We start from the raw sequence: 19,739 nt of genomic DNA, 5'->3' as shown, positions 1-19,739 counted from the left end.
ATAAAGAAAAATCACAGTGACACGTATTTTGGAAAATTCTTGATTACTTAAAGTCATAGAGATGTGCAGCACGGAAACAGACCCCTCGGTCCAACCCGTCCATGCTGACCAGATATCCCAACCCAATCTAGTTCTATCTGCCAGCACCCAGCCCAAATCCCTCCAAACCCTTCCTATTCATATACCCATCCAGATGCCTTTTAAATGTTACAATTGTACCAGCCTCCACCACTTCCTCTGGCAGCTTACTCCATACACGTACCACCCTCTGCGTCAAAACGTTGCCCCTTAGGTCTCTTTTATATCTTTTTCCACTCACCCTAAACCTATGCCTTCTAGTTCTGGACTTACCCACCCCAGGGAAAAGATTTTGTCTATTTATCCTATCCATGCCCTTCATAATTTTGTAAACCTCTATAAGGCTACCCCTCCGCCTCCAACTCTCCAGGGAAAACAGCCCCAGCTTGTTCAGCTCTCCCTATAGCTCAAATGCTCCAACCCTGGCAACATCCTTGTAAATCTTTTCTGAACCCTTTCAAGTTTCATAACATCTTCCCGATGGGACGAAGACCAGAATTGCACGCAATATTCCAACAGTGGTCTAGTCTCCTTCCAATTGGAAAGATGTTGTGAAACTTGAAAGGGTTCAGAAAAGATTTACAAGGATGTTGCCATAGTTGGAGCATTTGAACTGTAGGGAGAGGCCAGGGCTTTTTCCCTGGAGCATCGGAGGCTGAGGGGTGACGGTTTGGACCGAAGGGTCTGTTTCCATGCTGACCATCTCTATGACTCTAGTGGACCCAGCACTGTTCCTTGGTCCTTATTTACTTATGGTAAATGCTGTTATAATTTGAAAAAGATCTTCAGGCGTAATTTTTAGCTAAGAATAATTTTATGTTCAGCATGGGAGTAACATTAGGATAGAGTCTATAAAGAGACATTGCTTTTTATTATGTTTTGCAAACAATGCCACTATCATTTTTTAGATATACATCTTAGCATCTTTGAACTGGGCGTGTCTACGCACACTGGCTGGACCCTTTTACCACCTTACTACCTTACTACCACCTTACTGATATCCCCCCCCTTTGTCCTTATCCTACAGTAAGGCTTTCTAACTTTCTACAGTTCTGCAACACTCTATTAACATTTATACATTACAGGTCCTGAATATACTATCCTGTGAAGCCCTCTATGAAATGTATATGTTTCAATAAGGTCACTTCTCATTCTTCTAAGGGATCAATTAATCTTCTGTAGATTGCCTCCATTACCATTATATCTTACCTTAGATAAGGGGACCCAAATCTGTTCACATTAGCACGAGTTTTATAGCTGGGGAAAGGCAATTACGAAGCTATTAGGCAAGATTTAAGAAGCATAGGATGGGGAGGAAAACTGCAGGTAATGGGCACAATTGAAATGTGGAGCTTATTCAAGGAACAGCTACTGCGGATCCTTGATAAGTATGTACCTGTCAGGAAGGGAGGAAGTTGTCGATAGCGAGAGCCGTGGTTTACCAATGAAGCTGAATCTCTTGTCAAGAGGAAGAAAAAGGCTTATGTTAGGATGAGATGTGATGACTCATTTAGGGCGCTTGAGAGTTACAAGTTAACCAGGAAGGAGTTCGAAGAAGAACCATGAGGGGACATGAGAAGACATTGGCGGATAGGATGAAGGAAAATCCTAAGGCTTTCTATAGGTATGTCAGAAATAAAATAAAAGAATGACAAGAGTAAGATTAGGAGAAAGTGAGGATTGCAGATGCTGGAACTCAGAGCTGAAAAATGTGTTGCTGTAACCGCGTAGCAGGTAAGGCAGCATCAAAGGAGCAGGAGAATCGATGTTTCAGGCATAAGCCCTTCAGGAATCAGTAAGATTAGGGCCAATCAAGGACAGTAGTGGGAAGTTGTGGAATTAGAGGAAATGGGGAAACGCTAAATGAATACTTTTCATCAATATTCACACTAGAAAAAGACAATGTTGTTGACAATACGGAGATACAGGCTACTAGACTAGATGGGATTGCAATTCACGAGGAGGTGTTAGCAATTCTGGAAATTGTGAAAATAGATAAGTCCTCTCTGGGCCGGAAAGGATTTATCCTAGGATTCTGGGAAGCCATGGAGGAGATTGCCGAGCCTTTGGCTTTGATCTTTATGTCATTGTTGTTTACTGGAGGTTAGCAAATGTTGTTCCCTTGTTCAAGAAGGGGAGTAAAGACAACCCTGATCATTATAGACCAGTGAACCTTACTTCGGTTGTGGGTAAAGTGTTGGAAGGGGTTATAAGAAATAGGATTTATAATAATCTAGAAAGAAATAAGTTGATTAGAGGTAGTCAACATGATTCTGTGAATGGTAGGTGATTGTCTCACAAACCTTATTGAGTTCTTTGAGAAAGTGACCAAGCAGGTGAATGAGGGTAAAGCGGTTGATGTGGTGAATATGGATTTCAGCAAGGCGTAAGATAAGGTTCCCCACTTTAGGTTATTTCACGGAACATGGAGGCATGGGATTGAGGGCAATTTAGCAGTTTGGATCAGTAATTGGCTAGCTGAAAGAAGACAGAGGGTGGTGATTGATGGGAAGTATTCATCCTAGAGTTCAGTTACAGGTCATCTATTTTGGGTCCACTCCTGTTTGTCATTTTTATAAATGACCTGGATGAGGGCATTGAAGGCTGGGTTAGTAAATTTGCAGATGACACTAAAGCCAGTAGAGTTGTGGATAGTGACGAAGGCTGTTGTAGGTTACAGAGGGACATAGATAAGCTGCTGGGCTGAGAGGTGGCAAATGGAGTTTAATGCAGAAAAGTGTGAGGTGATTCACTTTGGAAGGAGTAACAGAAATGCAGAGTACTGGGCGAATCATAAGATTCTTGGTAGTGTCGATGAGCAGAGAGATCTCGGTGTCCATGTACATAAATCCTTGAAAGTTGCCACCCACTTTGATAGGGTTGTTAAGAAGGCATATGGTGTTTTAGCTTTTATTGGTACAGGCATTGAGGAACCATGAGGTCATGTTGCACATGTACAAAACTTTGGTGCAGCCACACTTGGAGTATTGCGTACAGTTTTGGTCGTCACATTATAGGAAGGATATGGAAGCTTTGGAAAGGGTTCAGAGACGATTTACTAGGGTGTTGCCTGGTATGGAGGGAAGGTTTTACGAAGAAAGGCTGAGGGACTTGAGGCTGTTTTCATTAGAGAGAAGAAGGTTAAGAGGTGACTTAATTGAGACATATAAGACAATCAGAGGGTTAGATAGGGTGGACAGTGAGAGCCTTTTTTTCCTCGGATGGCAATGGTTAGCATGAGGGGACATAGCTTTAAATCAAGGGGGTGATAGACTAGCCAACTTTAAGGGCATTTAAATGGTCACTAGGTAGGTATATGGATGAGAATGGAATAGTGTAGGTTAAATGGGCTTCAGATTTGTTTCACAGATCGATGCAACATCGAGGGCCAAAGGGCCTGTACTGTGCTGTAATGTTCTATATTCTAAATTATCCTAGGTGGACTAAGTAGTAGCTTGTATAGTTTTTACAAGACTTCCTTGATAAAGACTGATTTGGAGATGCCGGTGTTGGACTGGGGTGTACAAAGTTAAAAATCACACAACACCAGGTTATAGAACAACAGGTTTAATTGGAAGCACACTAGCTTTCGGAGCGACGCTCCTTCATCAGGTGATAATGGAGGGCTCAATCCTAACACAGAATTTATAGCCAGAATTTACAGTGTGATGTAACTGAAATTATACATTGAAAAACAGGCAGTTTTTCAATGTATAATTACAGTTACATCACACTGTAAATTCTTGCTATAAATTCTGTGTTAGGATTGAGCCCTCCATTATCACCTGATGAAGGAGCGTTGCTCCGAAAGCTAGTGTGCTTCCATTTAAACCTGTTGTACTATAACCTGGTGTTGTGTGATTTTTAAATTGATAAAGACTATTATTCCAGTTACCTTCCTTATTATCCACTGAACCTGTTTGCTAGCTTTTTGTGATTTATGCATGAGGACCCCCAAATGCCTTTGTGCTGCAGCTTCCTGCAGTCTATTTAAATAATACTGCCTCCATTCTTCTGCAAAACTTCATTTTCCACATTATATTCCATATACCAAATTTTTGACACTCACTCACTTAACCTGTCTATATTTCTCTGCAGACATTTTGTGTCATCTTCACCACTTATCTTCCCACCAATTTTTGTGATACCACACTCATTTGCCTCATTTATGTCATAAATATATATGAAATAAATAATTGTAGTCCTGTCACTGATCCCTGTGGTACTTCACGCAAACAAAGAGATGCAGGTTCATAGTTCCTTGACAGTGGATTTGCAGGTCGAGAGGGTAGTGAAGAAAGCTTGCCTTTGGTATGCTTGCCTTTATTCATTGAGTTGGGGTATCATGTTGCGTCAGTATAGGGCATCAGTTCAGCTACTTTTGGAATATTGCATTCAATTCTGGTCTCCCTGCTATACGAAGAATGTTGTGAAACCTGAAAGGGTTCAGAAAATATTTACAAGGATGTTGCCAGGGTTGGAGGATTTAAGCTATCGGGAGAGGCTGAATACCTCTATACGGTCACCCCTCAGCCTCATATGTTCCAGGGAGAATAGCCCCAGCCTATGCCACTTTTGGAGTACTATGTACAGTTCTGGTCACCCTGCTATACAAGGAAGATTTGTAAATTAGAAAGATTTACAAAGATGTTCTGGGACTGGAGGGTTTGAGTTACAAGAAGAGGCTGCATAGGCCATTACTTTTTTACCTGGAGTGTAGGAGGTTTAGTCTGATCTTTTAGATATTTATTAGATCATGAGAAGCATAGGTAAAGTGAGTGACAAATGTCCTTTCCCTAGGGTAGGGGTGTTCAAAACTAGAGGGCATATTTTTAAGGTGACAGGAGAAAGAAAATGAAATCTTCATGAAATAAAACTGTTCAGTATTAAATTATCCAGTTAAGGCAGCTTTCATTGAAATAGCATACACGGCATTTTTCTCCCATCTAGTAGCTTCTGAACTCCTGTAGCCTTAGGTTATGGATTACACCTTCATCTGCAGCAAATTCATTACCTACATTTTGCTGATTTCCACTTGGTTTTTGACAAGTATCAAAATGCTCTCTCTCCTCTTAACAACCCTTCTCCCGTTTTATTGACCTTCTACCCATTGTAGACCATTTTCCTTCCAACGTACCTCCTGTCTCCCTTTGTATTCACTTTCCCAACTTTATGGCTTTCTATCCTTCTGGCATGCCAGCTTTGCTTCATATTCCACCTGAGCTATTGTTGAATCTTGAGTGTCCCTCTACTTCCACCCTTCCTGATTGTTGGTCCTTATCTTCTCACTGCTGCTTCAATTACAGGCTGCTTGTTTCACATGTTTGCTGCTGATAAGCTCATCAAAGATTCTATTACCTTTCTCTGATTGGTTGTTACCATGATTGAATTTTACTGGGAGTTTTGGTGTCTTTCAGAGATGAATTTGCCCACCTCTGGCATGTGTTTTGACTGTATTAATGAGGTGAATTCTTAAATCCTGCTACTTGATCTTTGGTCACCTTGATTGTCACATTAATGTAATCTATGACTTCCTGCACTTTGGAATCAAATCTTCATAGTGAATCTGAAGGCTGTCTTATTCTGAATAGTTTCAAATCAGTTGCAAATTGAATAATATAAGTGGCTTCCCTATAGAATGTGCATTGCTTATGTAGGAAATGTCCATGTGCGTAGGAGATTGAAATCTTGCAGGACACTCCTGTAGATCCCTGAAAGGAGGCAGAAGCAAAGAAATGCAATGCTGTTGTGATCTTAACCTCAACCTGGCCAACTGTGCATATCTTTCTCCAGGTGACAAATCCAGAAAGCTGATCCTCAGTCAGTGTGCATTGTGTTGAGGATATTGCCTTCAGTGAGTTCGAGCTCTGTGTTCATCTCTATCTTTGGTGAGCAATGATGGTGGTGATTTTGATATCAGTACTGCTCAACCTGTTCCTATTATCAAAGGTCTGCACTAAAGCTGAGAAGGCCAACAACTGGGAAGTATAGATAAAGTAAAACTAAGGTCTGAAATTACCTAAGGTCTTGAAAGTTATCTCTAAAGCAGTGAAATTGCATGCTGAATAAGACCTGTGAGCAAAAGCTTTTAACTTGATTCAGTATTTGAAGGCTTTCCAATGCGAATTTCATTGACCCATCGATTCCTGCACTGCAATCCCCTGGCGAGTTTCAGATAGCCTGAGAAACCCCTGTACTATGCAGTTTGACCCAAAATGCAGGTTTATATCTTCAGTTAATTACATTTTGGTAACCTTTTTCAAATCTGCCTATCCCACTGGGCTAGCAGGCCTTGAAACGTGCATAAGTTAATGAGTTTGTGTCAAAATATTGACATGCTGCAATTTTGCCTTCTTTAACTCCCAGCATCTACTGTTAGCTACTATAATGTGTTGTATCCACATTTATAATGGACCTACCTTGTAAATTTGGAGGAGCTATTTTACTTTAAATAGTAACAGAAATTGCTGGAGAAATCAGCAGGTCTGACAGCATCTGAGCAGAGAAAACAGTGTTAATGTTCAAATGAAGTGATCCTTCTTCAAAACTAAGTTTTGCATCAACTAGCTTCTCTGCTTGTGCTGCATAGAACATGCTATTTCCTATTAACTTCGCGAGTTAATTTGGTTTAAATATTTCTATTGAACCATGAAAGTAATATTAAATTAAAAATGTGATGTAAGAATAGGGTTGGTATTCATGAGTTTAAAATATGGTGAAATATAGCTGTATTAAAGAGGCAGTTGTCCCCATTCAGCTTCAACTACAGACTGCAGTTGTTTTTGACTTCAGGTATGCAATGACATGCTAGCTCATCAAAACAGGTCAATTTACACTAGAAGGAACATAAAAGGAACTACTAAAGTCTTAAGAATGAAGAAAAGAATAGTTAGAGGATCAAACCGACCAATTAGGTACCAAAAAGGAAATTGGTGGAAATAGTAGGCCTAGCTCAGCAACTGAATGAGCACGCTGGCTGTGTATTCACGAATTAAGATGTTGCTAATGTTACAATAAAGAAGGAGCTTGAGAAATTGGATAGGAGGAAAATAGATAGAAATAAATAAATGATTGGAACGACTCAAAGTAGTCATTTTCCAGCCAGAATGGATACATCTTAGGTTGATGAGAGAAGCAAGCATAAAAATATGAGATTCTAGTCACAATCTTTCAATCCTCTTTCAATACTGATGTAGTGACAGATGAATGAAGGGTATTACATCTTTGAAAATAAAATAAATAATCAAGCAATCATGAACCAGTCATCCAAATGTCAGTCTTGAGGGGGGTGAACATTATTGAAACCATGATTGCGATAGAGTTAATTTTCAGTTAGGTTGTCATTTATTATCTCATGATTTTCTATGTAGCCGTATTAAAAACAAAAACTTGCAAACATGATTGAGTTGATGAAATTAGATGAATGATGAAGATGGTACTGTTGATGTTATGTATGTGGATTTAATAAGGTGTCCTGTTCTATTCTTACATATTACCAAAATTAAAGTCCATTAGATTAACAAGTCCTGGCAGTCATAGTATTGATACAATATTGACTATGGGACAGAAAAGAGGAAATGGTGGTGAATGGATATTTTGCAGAATGAAGGGACATATATTGTGGTGTCCTTTAGGTATAAGTATTAGGATCACTGCTCTTCTAATGTATATTAATAATCTGAGTGTAATTTAAACGTTTGTAGATGACACACAACTTGCAAATGTAATAAACAGTGAGGAAGAGAACAGCAAACTTCAGGAGGAGATAGACTCCAGAAAACAACAAATACACAGCAAGTCTGAGAAGCGTGGAAATTCATTCTGGAAGAAAGAATGAGTATAGGCATTTAAACTAAATGATACACTATGATTGCCCATTATAGTGAAGAAGGCATTTGGTATGTTTGCCTTTAGATTAGATTACTTACAGTGTGGAAGCAGGCCCTTCGGCCCAACAAGTCCACACCGACCCTCCGAAGAGCAACTCACCCAGGCCCATTCCCTTACATTTACCCCTTCACCTAACACTACAGGCAATTTAGCATGGCCAATTCACCTAACCTGCACACCTTTGGACTGTGGGAGGAAACTGGAGCATCCAGAGGAAACCCACGTAGACAACGTGCAAAGTCCACGCAGTCAGTCGCCTGAGGCGGGAATTGAACCCAGGTCTCTGGCGCTGTGAGGCAGCAGTGCTAACCACTGTGCCACCGTGCTGCCCATAATGCAAAGAGGCCTTTATTGGTCAGACCATTGAGACGGTGGCACAATGGTTAGCACTGTTGCCTCACAGTGCCAGAGACCCGGGTTCAATTCCCGCCTCAGGCGACTGACTGTGTGGAGTTTGCACATTCTCCCCGTGTCTGTGTGGGTTTCCTCTGGGTGCTCCGGTTTCCTCCCACAGTCCAAAAATGTGCAGGTTAGGTGGATTGGCCATGCTAAGTTGCCCGTAGTGTTAGGTGAAGGGGTAAAATGTAGGGGAATGGGTTTGAGTGGGTTGCGCTTTGGCAGGTCGGTGTGGACTTGTTGGGCTGAAGGGCCTGTTTCCACACTGTAAGTAATCTAATCTAATCTAATTAGAGTTGGGAGGTCATGTTGCGGTTGTAAAAAACATTGATTAGATTAGGTTCCCTTCAGTGTGGAAACAGGACTTTGGCCCAACCAGTCCACACCGACCCTCCGAAGAGTAACCCACCCATACCCATTTCCCTCTGGCTAATGTACCAAACACTATGGGCAGTTTAGCATGGCCAATTCACCTGACCTGCACACCTTTGTGACTGTGGGAGGAAACCAGAGCACCCAGAGGAACCCATGCAGACACAGGGAGAATGTACAAATTCCACACTGCCACCCAAGACGGGAATCTCTGGCATTGTGACACAGCAGTGCTAACCACTGAGCCACCATTAGGCCACTTTTGAAAATATTGTGTGCAATTCTGGTCTCCCTCCTATAGGAAAGATGTTGTGATACTTGAAAGGATTCAGAAAAGATTTACAAGGATGTTGGCAAGGTTGGAGGATTTGAGCTACAGGGAGAGGCTGAGTACACTGGGGCTGTTTTCCCTGGAGCATCGAAGGCTAAGGGGAGGCCTTATAGAGGTTTATAAAATCATGAGGGGCATGGATATGGTAAATAGACAAGGTCTTTTCCCTGGGATGTGCGAGCCCAGAACTAGAGGGCATAGGTTCAAGGTGAGAGGGGAGAGATTTAAAAGGGACTTAAGGGACAGTGCTTTCATGCAGAGGGTGGTATGTGTATGGAATGAGCTGTCAGAGGAAGTGGTGGAGGCTGGTACGATTGCAACATTTAAAAGGCATCTCGATGTTTATATGAATAGGAAGGGTTTAGAGGGATATGGGCCAAGTGCTGGCAAATGGGATTAGATTAATTTAGGATATCTAGTGGGCGTGGATGGGTTGGACCGAAGGGTCTGTTTCCATTCTGTACATCTCTCTGACTTTTACAAAAACTGCAATTTTTGAAAGAATCGAATAATTTTATTTTGTTCTCATGTTCAGCCCTGAGTAGTGTTGTAGAGCAGAGAGACCTAGGGGTTCAGGTACATAATTCTTTGAAATTTGCATCGCATGTGGACAGGATGATTAGGAAAAGGTTTAGCACGCTTGCCTTCATTGCTCAGACTTTTGAGTATAGGAGTTGGGAGGTCATGTTGAGGTTGGTGAGGCCTCTTTTAGAGTATTATGTGCAGGTCTGGTTGCCTCTTATAGGAAGGATATAATTAAAGTGGAGTGGGTTCAGAAAAGATTTACCAGAATGTTGCCAGGAATGGAGGGGTTGAGTTAAGTAAATAGGCTGGATCAGCTGGGACTTTCTTTCACTTCAGCATAGGAGTTTGAGGGGTTTATAAAATCATGAAGGATATAGATAAATGAATAGCAAATGTCTTTTCCCTCAAATGAGGGGAGTTAAAAAACTAAGGGGCATATTTTTAAGGTGAGAAGAGTAAGATTTATAAAGGATATGAGGGGCAAATGTTTTACACAGAGTGTTCAGTGTGTGAAATGAACTGTCAAAGCAAGTGATGGATGCAGGTACATTTACCATGTTTAAAAGACATTTGGATAAGTACATAAATAGGAAATGTTTGGAGGGATATGGGCCAAACGCAGACAGGTTGGACTAGTTTGATTTAGGAACATAGTCAGCATGGGACGAGTTGGACTAAAGGGTCTGTTTCCATGTTGTATGATTTTTCTCACTATTCAGGTTGATCTTTGTAACATATTGGAAGTTCCAACCAATACTAATATAATTAAAAAGTTGGGAAATTAATCATTAGATCACACTGTACTGCTTGTTGGGTAAATTATAACATCTGAATTTCATATAGAAACCTAATAGCACAGAGAAGCACATTCAGATTATTAAATTCTTGTGAGTTCTCGATCGATGAAGCTCATCAGTCTCATTGACTCACTGTATTCCTATTACCCTGCAGATTTATTTCTTTTTAATGCCTATCAGTTTTCTTTCCAAATAAAAGGTGTACAAGAAAACAAATAAACGATTGCTGAAGATCAAACCAGCATCTGAAGTTGACGATGATGTGCTCATATTTTAAACATGTTTTTATATTTTATAGTGAAATGGAAGGCGTGCCAAGTACTGCTATACGAGAGATATCTTTGTTAAAAGAATTAAATCATCCAAATATTGTGAAGTAAGAAAAATTATTCTTGTTTTTCAGTCTGAATAGGCAAAGTTCTGTGCAACAAGGAAATATAGATAGCTCAGAATAGCATTTATAAATTTTTCAAAAATTGTAAGCTTTTTTGTTTACTTTTCGTTAAATATTTTTTGTATGTTTGACTGTAACTTGTGGAAGTCGATTATTTGTTGAACCATCCTTTATTAACACATATTAGGCAACATCAGAAGTTGAAGACATCTCTTTCAGATTACTAAGTCCAGTCAAACTTCATTGATAACAATCTTATGGAAGGAGGAAAATATTGTTAGCATGGCTCAAGAAATGCCACACAAGTACTTGTTCTATGGTTAATATTAACAGCAACAACTGAGGTCAGCAATTTGAGAAAAAATAAAAATGTTGTGTTTTGCATATGGGTATGAGAGACAATATTGTCTCCAAGAGGTCTGGTGATCCCTTTTGTGTCAGCATTTATTTTCTATGTGAAAGTGTTTTAAGTTTCCATATAGGACATAAATGTCATAACCCCAAGATGCCCTTCTAGCAGAGAAGAACATACGCTTGTGCCTGCTTTGCAGTTCTCCTCTCAGCTTCAAACTCCCTCCATTCCAAACTTTTTTTTAGCTGTCTTTAATTTCTTGACTTTACTGTAATTGCTGTTCCTCCAGGCTTGCTTTTCTCTTTCTTACATTCAACTTTCTTTTCCTGCTACACACTATGCTTTGATCCAAGATTTACTTGCCATGTACGTAGGGCACATATGGGGATGTTTCTGGTCCTCGTAAATCCTGAAAGTGTTTCACATCACATTGATCAGTCATCTGGATTCAATTTTAATTAGAGCTATATATGAAATGCTTTTTTTGTGTGTGCCCACGTACCTGACTGTGGAGGAACTTAACTGATAAAGCAATTGGTTGGTTTTGCAGTCATATTTAAATGATGCTGATGAGCAGATTAGAATATATTGACTGCAAGACTAGCATTTAGGGGAAATTAAACTAGAGTTTCTGATATAAAATCAAGAACTGTGGATGCTAGAAATCTGAAAAAATACTTGCTGGAGAAATTCAGCAATTCTGACAGCATCTGTGTAAAGAAAGCACCGTCCATGTTTCAGGTACAGTGACCCTTAATTAGTTCCAATGAAAGTTCACTGAACCTGAAATGTTAACTGTGCTTTGTTTACACAGATGCTACCAGACCTGCGAGTTTCTCCAGCAATTTCTGTTTTTGTTTCAGCATTCCTGATTTTAGTGAATTCACATTAACTTTATCCAGAACATTTGATTTTGTGGACACAAGTTAAGAACTGATTTGGTTGTAATGCACTACATGATGATGCACATTCTATGGTTTTGTATTTGACTGGTTGCTAATCAGAAGGCTACCTTTGGATATATACAATGAGATGAGCTAATGACTTCAGGAAAGAAGGAAAGACACCTGAGCATGGATGGGGAAAAGTCTATTTTCTGTGAAGTTTCCATATATTCTTTAATTATGAGTCAGAATAAAACAAAACAAAATAAAAATAATAAAATAAAGCAGGTATAACAGATTCAAGAGAAGCTAATTGTTGGATGATATAATTTGTACCATGCTGCAATTCTAAAATTTGCTAGTGTTTAAACGTTTTGATTGGAGACTGAGATCATGGTAAATTTCTACTTTATATTTGAAATTCGCAATAGCATGAATTTGAATCGACTGAAGCATAGTATTGTAACAAGCAGTCATAATTAATATGTATACTCTTGTCTTAGACTGTTAGATGTTATCCACAGTGAAAAGAAATTGTACCTAGTGTTTGAGTTTCTGAATCAAGATCTGAAGAAGTATATGGATTCTGCTCCTCCTACTGGGCTCCCTTTGCAATTAGTTAAGGTAATTAAGAATTAAACTTCGACATAATTTACGCAGGCTTGGATTATCATGCAGATTTTCATGAACCAAATGCCAGTTCCACCATTTTTGACTAACTTCTCCCTACCAGCTCTTCTTCATGATTCAAACCTGGCACCACGTTCATTTTGAGAAGATATACAGTTGATATTTTCCCAAACTTTTGCCAATATGTAGCTTACGTCAACTACAACCAGAAGTACAAGCGTAGAGATGTTTTGATTGCTTTTTTAAAACATTATTGTGCCTCACAATTTGCACAAATGCAAGAATGAATAAAATTGTGGAATCTGACACAGAGAATTATGAGAATAAACACATAACATAACATTCTGTGGCACCACACTTTAGAATTTTATTTTATTCTCTTGAAAAAGCATCACTGGCAAGGGTAATATTTATTACTGTTGTGAACTGCTGCTGTCTTTGTATAAAGGTTGTTAGTTCCAGGACTTTGACTCAGTGATGATTAAGAAATGGCAATATATTTCCAAGACAAAATGGTGTGTGACTTCAAGACAAAGATGGGACTCTCAGCTGTAGTATTCAGCTGAATAAGCCTTGGTAATTTGGTGCAGCAGATCTGATTTATGGTATCTTCTTCATCTAGTAGTCCCTCAAAATGAAGAGGATATTTGGCACAGAGTATAGTTAATGACAAGAACCTAGGCGAGGCTGGTACAATTGCAACATTTAAGAGGCATTTGGATGGGTATATGAATAGGAAGGGTTTGGAGGGATATGGGCCGGGTGCTGGCAGGTGGGACTAGATTGGGTTGGCATATCTGGTCGGCATGGAGGGGTTGGACCGAAGGGTCTGTTCCCATGCTGTACATCTCTATGACTCTATGGTTCTTTTAACACTGGAAGGTTATTGCACTGCAGCTCCCACATGGTTCTGACTGACCATGAAACTCTCCCACTGTTAGCCCCGGCGTTTGTAGGTTGGTAATCAATCTGGTTGTCCACGTCATGAATGCGCCTTCAGTAGAAACACAATTCAACAGTGAAGAAGACACTGAATGTTTAACATAGTAGAAAAGATGCCAATAAGCAGATGTCCTGAATGGTGTTGAATTTTCTGGGTGTTATTAGAATTGCAGTTCATTGAGCTAAGTGAAGAGTTTTCCTAGCTTGTCCCTGGACAATTATAAAAAGGCTTTGGATTTCAGGAAGTGAGTCATTTGCTGTAGAGTACTCAGCCTCTGACCTACTCTTGGAGCCACAGTCTTAAGGAGGGTGATCCAGGTACATTTCCAGTTAATGATGACCTCCAGAATATAATGTCAAGGGGAAGTGGTTAGAAACTCTCCTATCGGAAATGATCATTGCTTGGTATTTATGTGGCACGCTTATTCTTTGCAGTTTATCAGAACAAGCATGAGTGTTGTCAAAGTTTTGCATCAACTCTAATGTTCCATCATCTTAGTCTTTCTAGGTTTCAATGAGAAATAAACACTAATATTGATTTGGTTTTAACTGAAATGTCAGGCATACATGTGGGCTGAATTCTATTTTATAAAGAACTTGTTCGACTTAGACTTGCATTTGATTTAATTGTCACTGTGTCAGGCCAATCCAGTAGCTTGGAGCCTTTGGCAACCCTGTCATTGCCATTCACCAATGCCTGAACACAATTAAAAACCATCCAGGCACCCATCTGATCAGCTTCACAGTTTCCCAGGTCCTGCATGGTGGATAGTACACCGCCACCTCTCAGAATTCTTAGTCAATCATTGGCCTAAGCTCACAGTACTAGCAATTTCAACAGGAACAGTGGCTTCTTCCACGACTATAGCTATCACACGGAGGAGGAACAATCAGGTTTATCCCAGGTAAACTGGGCAGACTCATTGGGTCCAGTCATGTAGGTCAGGAGTTGCAATGGGAATTGGGTGTCCAAAGGAGAGCCAATTTAAAGAGAAGAATGCAGTTTTCCTATCGAGGCAGCCCTTGTTGCCAACCAGTCACATTGAGCACAGATGCCCAAGCAGGAGAGACTTTGCGCTCAAACCACTCATTTTACTCAGATAATGTGGCTACCTGCCTCTGTTACTGCTGGTCAATGCTGCAAAGATCGGAAGAATACTAGAAGATTAGGAAAATCTTAAAATAGCAAAAGATGATTAAAAGAATACAAAGAGACTGAAGTTAGAATATTAAAGTAGACTTGCTGCTAACATAAAAACAGCCAGAGAGCTTTTACAAGCATATGAAAAGAGAGTAGCCAAGCTTTGTTTCATTTTAGAATGAAACTTGTGATTGTAATAGGAAACAAAGAAATTGCAAGACTTTAGAACAAGTGTTTTGTATTTTTTTCATCTCAGGAGACACAAAAAGCACCCCAAGAATAGTTGAAAATTAAAGGCAAAAAGGAGGAAGGAACTCAAAACAGTGAATCACTATCACCAGGAACAGATGTAGAAATCATATTCACCCAAAGACTGACAAAGTACCTGCACCTGATGAACTCCATCCTAGCGTCTGAAATAAAAATGGCAGTGAAGATAGTGGATGCATTTGTTTTTAAGTTTCCGGTATTCTTTAGATTCCAGAAATGTTTCAAAGAATTGAAACATAACAAATGTCACACGTCTATTCAAGAAAAGAAGCAGTCAGAAAGCAGGAATCTATAGCCCAGTTATCCTATCATCTAGCATCAAGAAAATGCTATTGTCAATAAGTTCGTAAAAGCCAGCCTCAGTATCATTAGGGATGGTTTTGAGAAGTATTAATTTATTATTAAGACATTTTCAAGCATTTCTTTATTCTTCTATTCAATTGCCTGGCAGTTGCTGAAACCATCATATTGTACCAACTTCCAGTTAATTTCTTCACAGCATTCAGACTTAATGTTCGATCCAGTCATTCCACCTCCAATAATTTTTTTTTGTATGTGATGTTTCAGTTAATTAACAACTTTTTTGCGATTGGCACAAATATTAATTCCTGAATCAAAATGACTACGTTGTAGGGAATTTCACACTTTCTTTGGAGAAGAGGACTGCCTAATATATCTAATTAATGCAGGCATCAGATTTTAAAAAAAGGTCTGCAGGCATCAGGAATAAAACATCCTCTGTCAACAGATTATACATTTATCCTGGAGCCATTGGAGCAACTTTGTTATCTCAATTATGAACATGCACAGTAAGATTTACTTAAGATTTGTAATGCATTGACAGGATGATAAAACTGTGAAATTTGTTAAGAATGTTTGAATAATCTTTTTCTGAATGTTCACATAACAAAACACCTTCTTGTCAGAGTTATCTGTTCCAGCTTCTACAAGGTGTCGCCTTCTGTCACTCTCACAGAGTCCTCCATCGAGATCTAAAACCACAAAATTTGCTCATTAATGATGCTGGTGCAATCAAATTAGCAGATTTTGGATTGGCAAGGGCTTTTGGAGTTCCTGTGCGCACTTATACCCATGAGGTAATTATGATCTGTGCAGTTTTGGAAGTGGTTAATAAAGTTAAGATTTGAGGTGAAATTTTACCCTCAGTATAACTTTTATGGATTTAGCCCTTTCTCACATGTGGCATTTTAAAAGGTTGCTCAACCAATTAATGTGCATTTTTCAATATCAGAATGCTGCAGGATTTTGATTTGGAAGCTTAAGTGGACAGCAGTTTGGGTGTCAGTCTTAATTGGTCACTATGGATAATATACTGCACAGGATCAACTATTCAGTGAGATAGTGTAGATGAGGGGAATTGCATTACACTTTAACTTCTAGTTTCAAAATTCAGCCAACAGGTCAAGAAAGATAAAAAGTGACTTTATATTTATCAATCCAAAATATAGTAAAAGAATAGCAGGCTCCACTTCTTCATTACCAAAAGGCTTTGAGTCACAGGGATCAGTTAATCGGCAACAGTTTATCATAAATTTAGGTAGATAATGCTAAATCTGTTACAGTCTTGTTTTCCTGCCCTAGGTAGTGCAAGGACCGACTTCATTATTTTATTTATATATCAACTATTGAGCCACATACAGACCTCAGTAGCAATAAATATTTACATTTCTAAGTAATCACTGAAAGCTGCTGATAGTTTATGGCTCTTGAATAGTTTTAAAATTTCCCACCTCAGGCAACTTCTATGTGGAGTGTGTACATTCTCCCCGTGTCTGCGTGGGTTTCCTCCGGGTGCGCTGGTTTCCTCCCACAATCCAAAGATATGCAGATCAGATGAATTGGCCATAGTGTTAAGTACATTAGTAAATATAGGACAGGGAAAAGGGTATTGTTGGGCTACTCTTCAGAGGGTCAGTGTGGACATGGGGGGGCCGAAGGCCTGTTTCCCTACTGTAGGGAATCTAATCTAATCTAGTGTCAGTGATCAGTCAAATATATATTTAACATGTTTATGTCAATTATTTTGTGAATTAATCTTTCTAAATTTTTATTATTCTTTGATTATATATCCTTATTGATTTCACTTTTAGGTTGTAACCTTGTGGTACAGAGCACCAGAAATTCTAATGGGATGTAAATTTTACTCAACAGCAGTAGATGTTTGGAGCATAGGATGCATCTTTGCAGAAATGGTATTTATATCAGAAATACAACTAATGTGTAAAATATGTTGTTTTTACGTGTATTTATATGTATGTGTGAAATATATATTTATTTCTTCCTACTATTTTAAGAATTTTTTTTCCTTTTAAAGTTTGAGGAAAATAAAAACACACAAAAATGTGACAAAGGATCTCATTGCTGAAATGTCACCAGTGTATCTGTTAACGGTCTTGAATACATTTTGCTCCTCCCATGTCAAAGTTACTTCCTATACTTGGTAATAGACCATGCATGGGATTTTTGTTTTGGGTTTGGGATTATGAGATCAGGGTCCTGACTGCCTATCAAGTCAAAAATAGTCATCTGACATAATTTTTAGATGAATGACAAATTAATAGCCAAAGTGCATGTTTGCCATCTCATTAAACATGCTGGACAAATTCTTGACACTAGAGGACCAATAGCAGATTCTCCAGCACAAAGACAAAGGAAGCTTGCTAGTCAGGGGGAGAGAGGACACCTCACAATGGAAGCATCCTCTCAGCATTTCCAAACGTTTTGAAAACTAAAATGGTCACAACTGTAAGACCACTACTGTGGAGGGGACTGCAGACACACCTTTGTGCATTGTCATCAGTGCAGAGATGAGTTGAGCAAGTGGGTTAGCTTACTATGGAACTCTAGCCATTAGACGGAGGCCATTTTCTATCCCGAGCATTATTTGGCCACTTGACAGGCCCCAGATGCCAACTGGAAAATTCCTCTTGGTAAAGGAAAAGGGCATTAAGTAGACTCCTTAGTCATAGAGTCATAGAGATGGACTGCAAGGAAACAGCCAACTTGTCCAACTTGTCCATGCCAACTAGTTATCCTAAGTTAATCTCGTCCCATATGTTTGCATTTGGCCCATGCCCTTGTAAACACTTCCTATTCATATACCTATCCAGATGTCTTTTAAATGTAGTTGCCTAACTAGCACTGCACCTCCAACTGAGCCTCCTTAAAATGGTCTGAGGCAGGAAATGCTGACGATTAATGTGCTGCCCTCTGACAGCAATTTTTCTGCCTTCACCTGCCTCTGGGATCAATTGAAAATTTGGTCTCCTATATACCAACATGTTACAATGTATAAATTCCATGTCAGCATTTATAATGGGAATTTTCTGTTCCAACACATTAAGGTTTCCCTGTCATTTTATTGTTGGATAAATTAAGTCATCCTTGAAAAACTTTTAGTAATTGAAATGACTAATGCATGACTGGATATTTCTATAGTTGGAAACCACTTTCAGCATTTCTAATCAGTTAACAATTACAAAATTTCTCTGTGTGCAACCCATGTATCATGAGTGTGTGTAATTTTCAACATATCATGCAATGCAATTTGTGTGCAAGCATGAGCTGAAAATAGGAGTGATTTTTCTTCCATGAAGATTTTAGTCACTTCCTTTTAAAGATTAGATTCCCTACAGTGTGGAAACAGGCCCTTCAGCCCAACCAGTCCACACCGACCCTCTGAAGAGTAACCCACCCAGACCCATTTCCCCTCTGACTAATGCACCTAACAGTATGGGCAATTTAGCATGGCCAATTCACATATTTGGATTGTGGGAGGAAACTGGAGCACCTGGAGGAAACCTTCAGACACGGAGAGAATGTGTAAACTCCACACAGACAGTCACCCGAGGCTAGAATTGAACCTGGGACCCTGGTGCTGTGAGCCCATAAAGACTTTAAAGAAACTAAGAATTTATTTATACAAGCAACTTTTACATTATCAACAAACTTTCAATCGTGTACTATTCACAAGCAATTTCTGTTATCTGAACAGTTGTAGGTAAGTATGAGACCTAGGGAGATATTTTATATAAATTTGGACACTGTTCATAATACCATGATCTGCCCAATGTTCCCAGACCTTCCCTTTCAGTACTCCAAATAGTTCAAGGCTCTGGAAACATATTCAAAATCTTCAGGACCCCATGGTGCATTTCCTGCTGTTCCAAAATGCAATGACTACTCCAAAGTATTCTTGGTACTACCACTCAGCATAGCATTCTGTTCTCATAAAACTATGACTGACAGTGAGCAATAACGCAGAAAACCTGTTGTGTGTAAAAATATTTGACATACAAATTTCATAAGCTTACTTTGATCTTATGCTAGCTAATTATTTTATCAGGTCTGTGGCTTTTGTGATTTACTCAGATGAGAAAACACCCAGGTTTGATTCCAGTTCCTTTCTATGTTGGCTGGTTTGAACAGCAGCTTCAGTCAGTTCATTACAGTCAGCCTCAATACTGTCATGGATGGAGATTGGGGAGCTGGGATTGAGTGGGAAAGCAATTTGACCTTAAATTGACTTCCAAAGAAGATCCATATTGAACTTGAAATATTAAGCTGTTTCTCATCATAGATACTGCTAAACACATTGAGTTTCTCCAGCACTTTCTGTTTTTATACAAAATCTTTCATTTGGACATTATGTAAAAATATTTTGGCCTTGGATATAGTGTCTTTTGTAGTCTAATAATTTGTTAATACCTATGTAAT

The 19,739-nt window shown here is 39.2% G+C and overlaps 1 protein-coding gene across 6 annotated transcripts in view; it reads left to right on the top strand.

Annotated features, from left to right (window-relative positions):
- Nucleotides 1-19,739, top strand: part of LOC122551295 (cyclin-dependent kinase 2-like) — a 32,675-nt gene that overhangs the window by 3,148 nt on the left and 9,788 nt on the right. For 3 of the 6 annotated variants that reach the window (XM_087988706.1, XM_043692981.2, XM_087988708.1), the window contains 4 exons: nt 10,688-10,765; nt 12,523-12,643; nt 15,929-16,099; nt 17,114-17,215. In XM_087988706.1, the coding sequence (XP_087844832.1) occupies nt 10,688-10,765; nt 12,523-12,643; nt 15,929-16,099; nt 17,114-17,215 (472 nt within the window). Of the gene's footprint in view, nt 1-5,871; nt 5,967-10,687; nt 10,766-12,522; nt 12,644-15,928; nt 16,100-17,113; nt 17,216-19,739 lie in introns of all 6 variants that reach the window. The other 3 variants (XM_043692987.2, XM_043692986.2, XM_043692982.2) reach the window with 2 other exon arrangements.

Source organism: Chiloscyllium plagiosum, unplaced genomic scaffold, assembly GCF_037043375.1.
Source record: "Chiloscyllium plagiosum isolate Xiang-an unplaced genomic scaffold, Cpla_swu_hap1 HiC_scaffold_7, whole genome shotgun sequence".
NCBI classification, from domain to species: Eukaryota; Metazoa; Chordata; class Chondrichthyes; order Orectolobiformes; family Hemiscylliidae; genus Chiloscyllium; species Chiloscyllium plagiosum.
The sequence above is the reverse complement of the archived record's forward strand: the minus strand, read 5'-3'. Positions and strand labels throughout refer to the sequence as shown.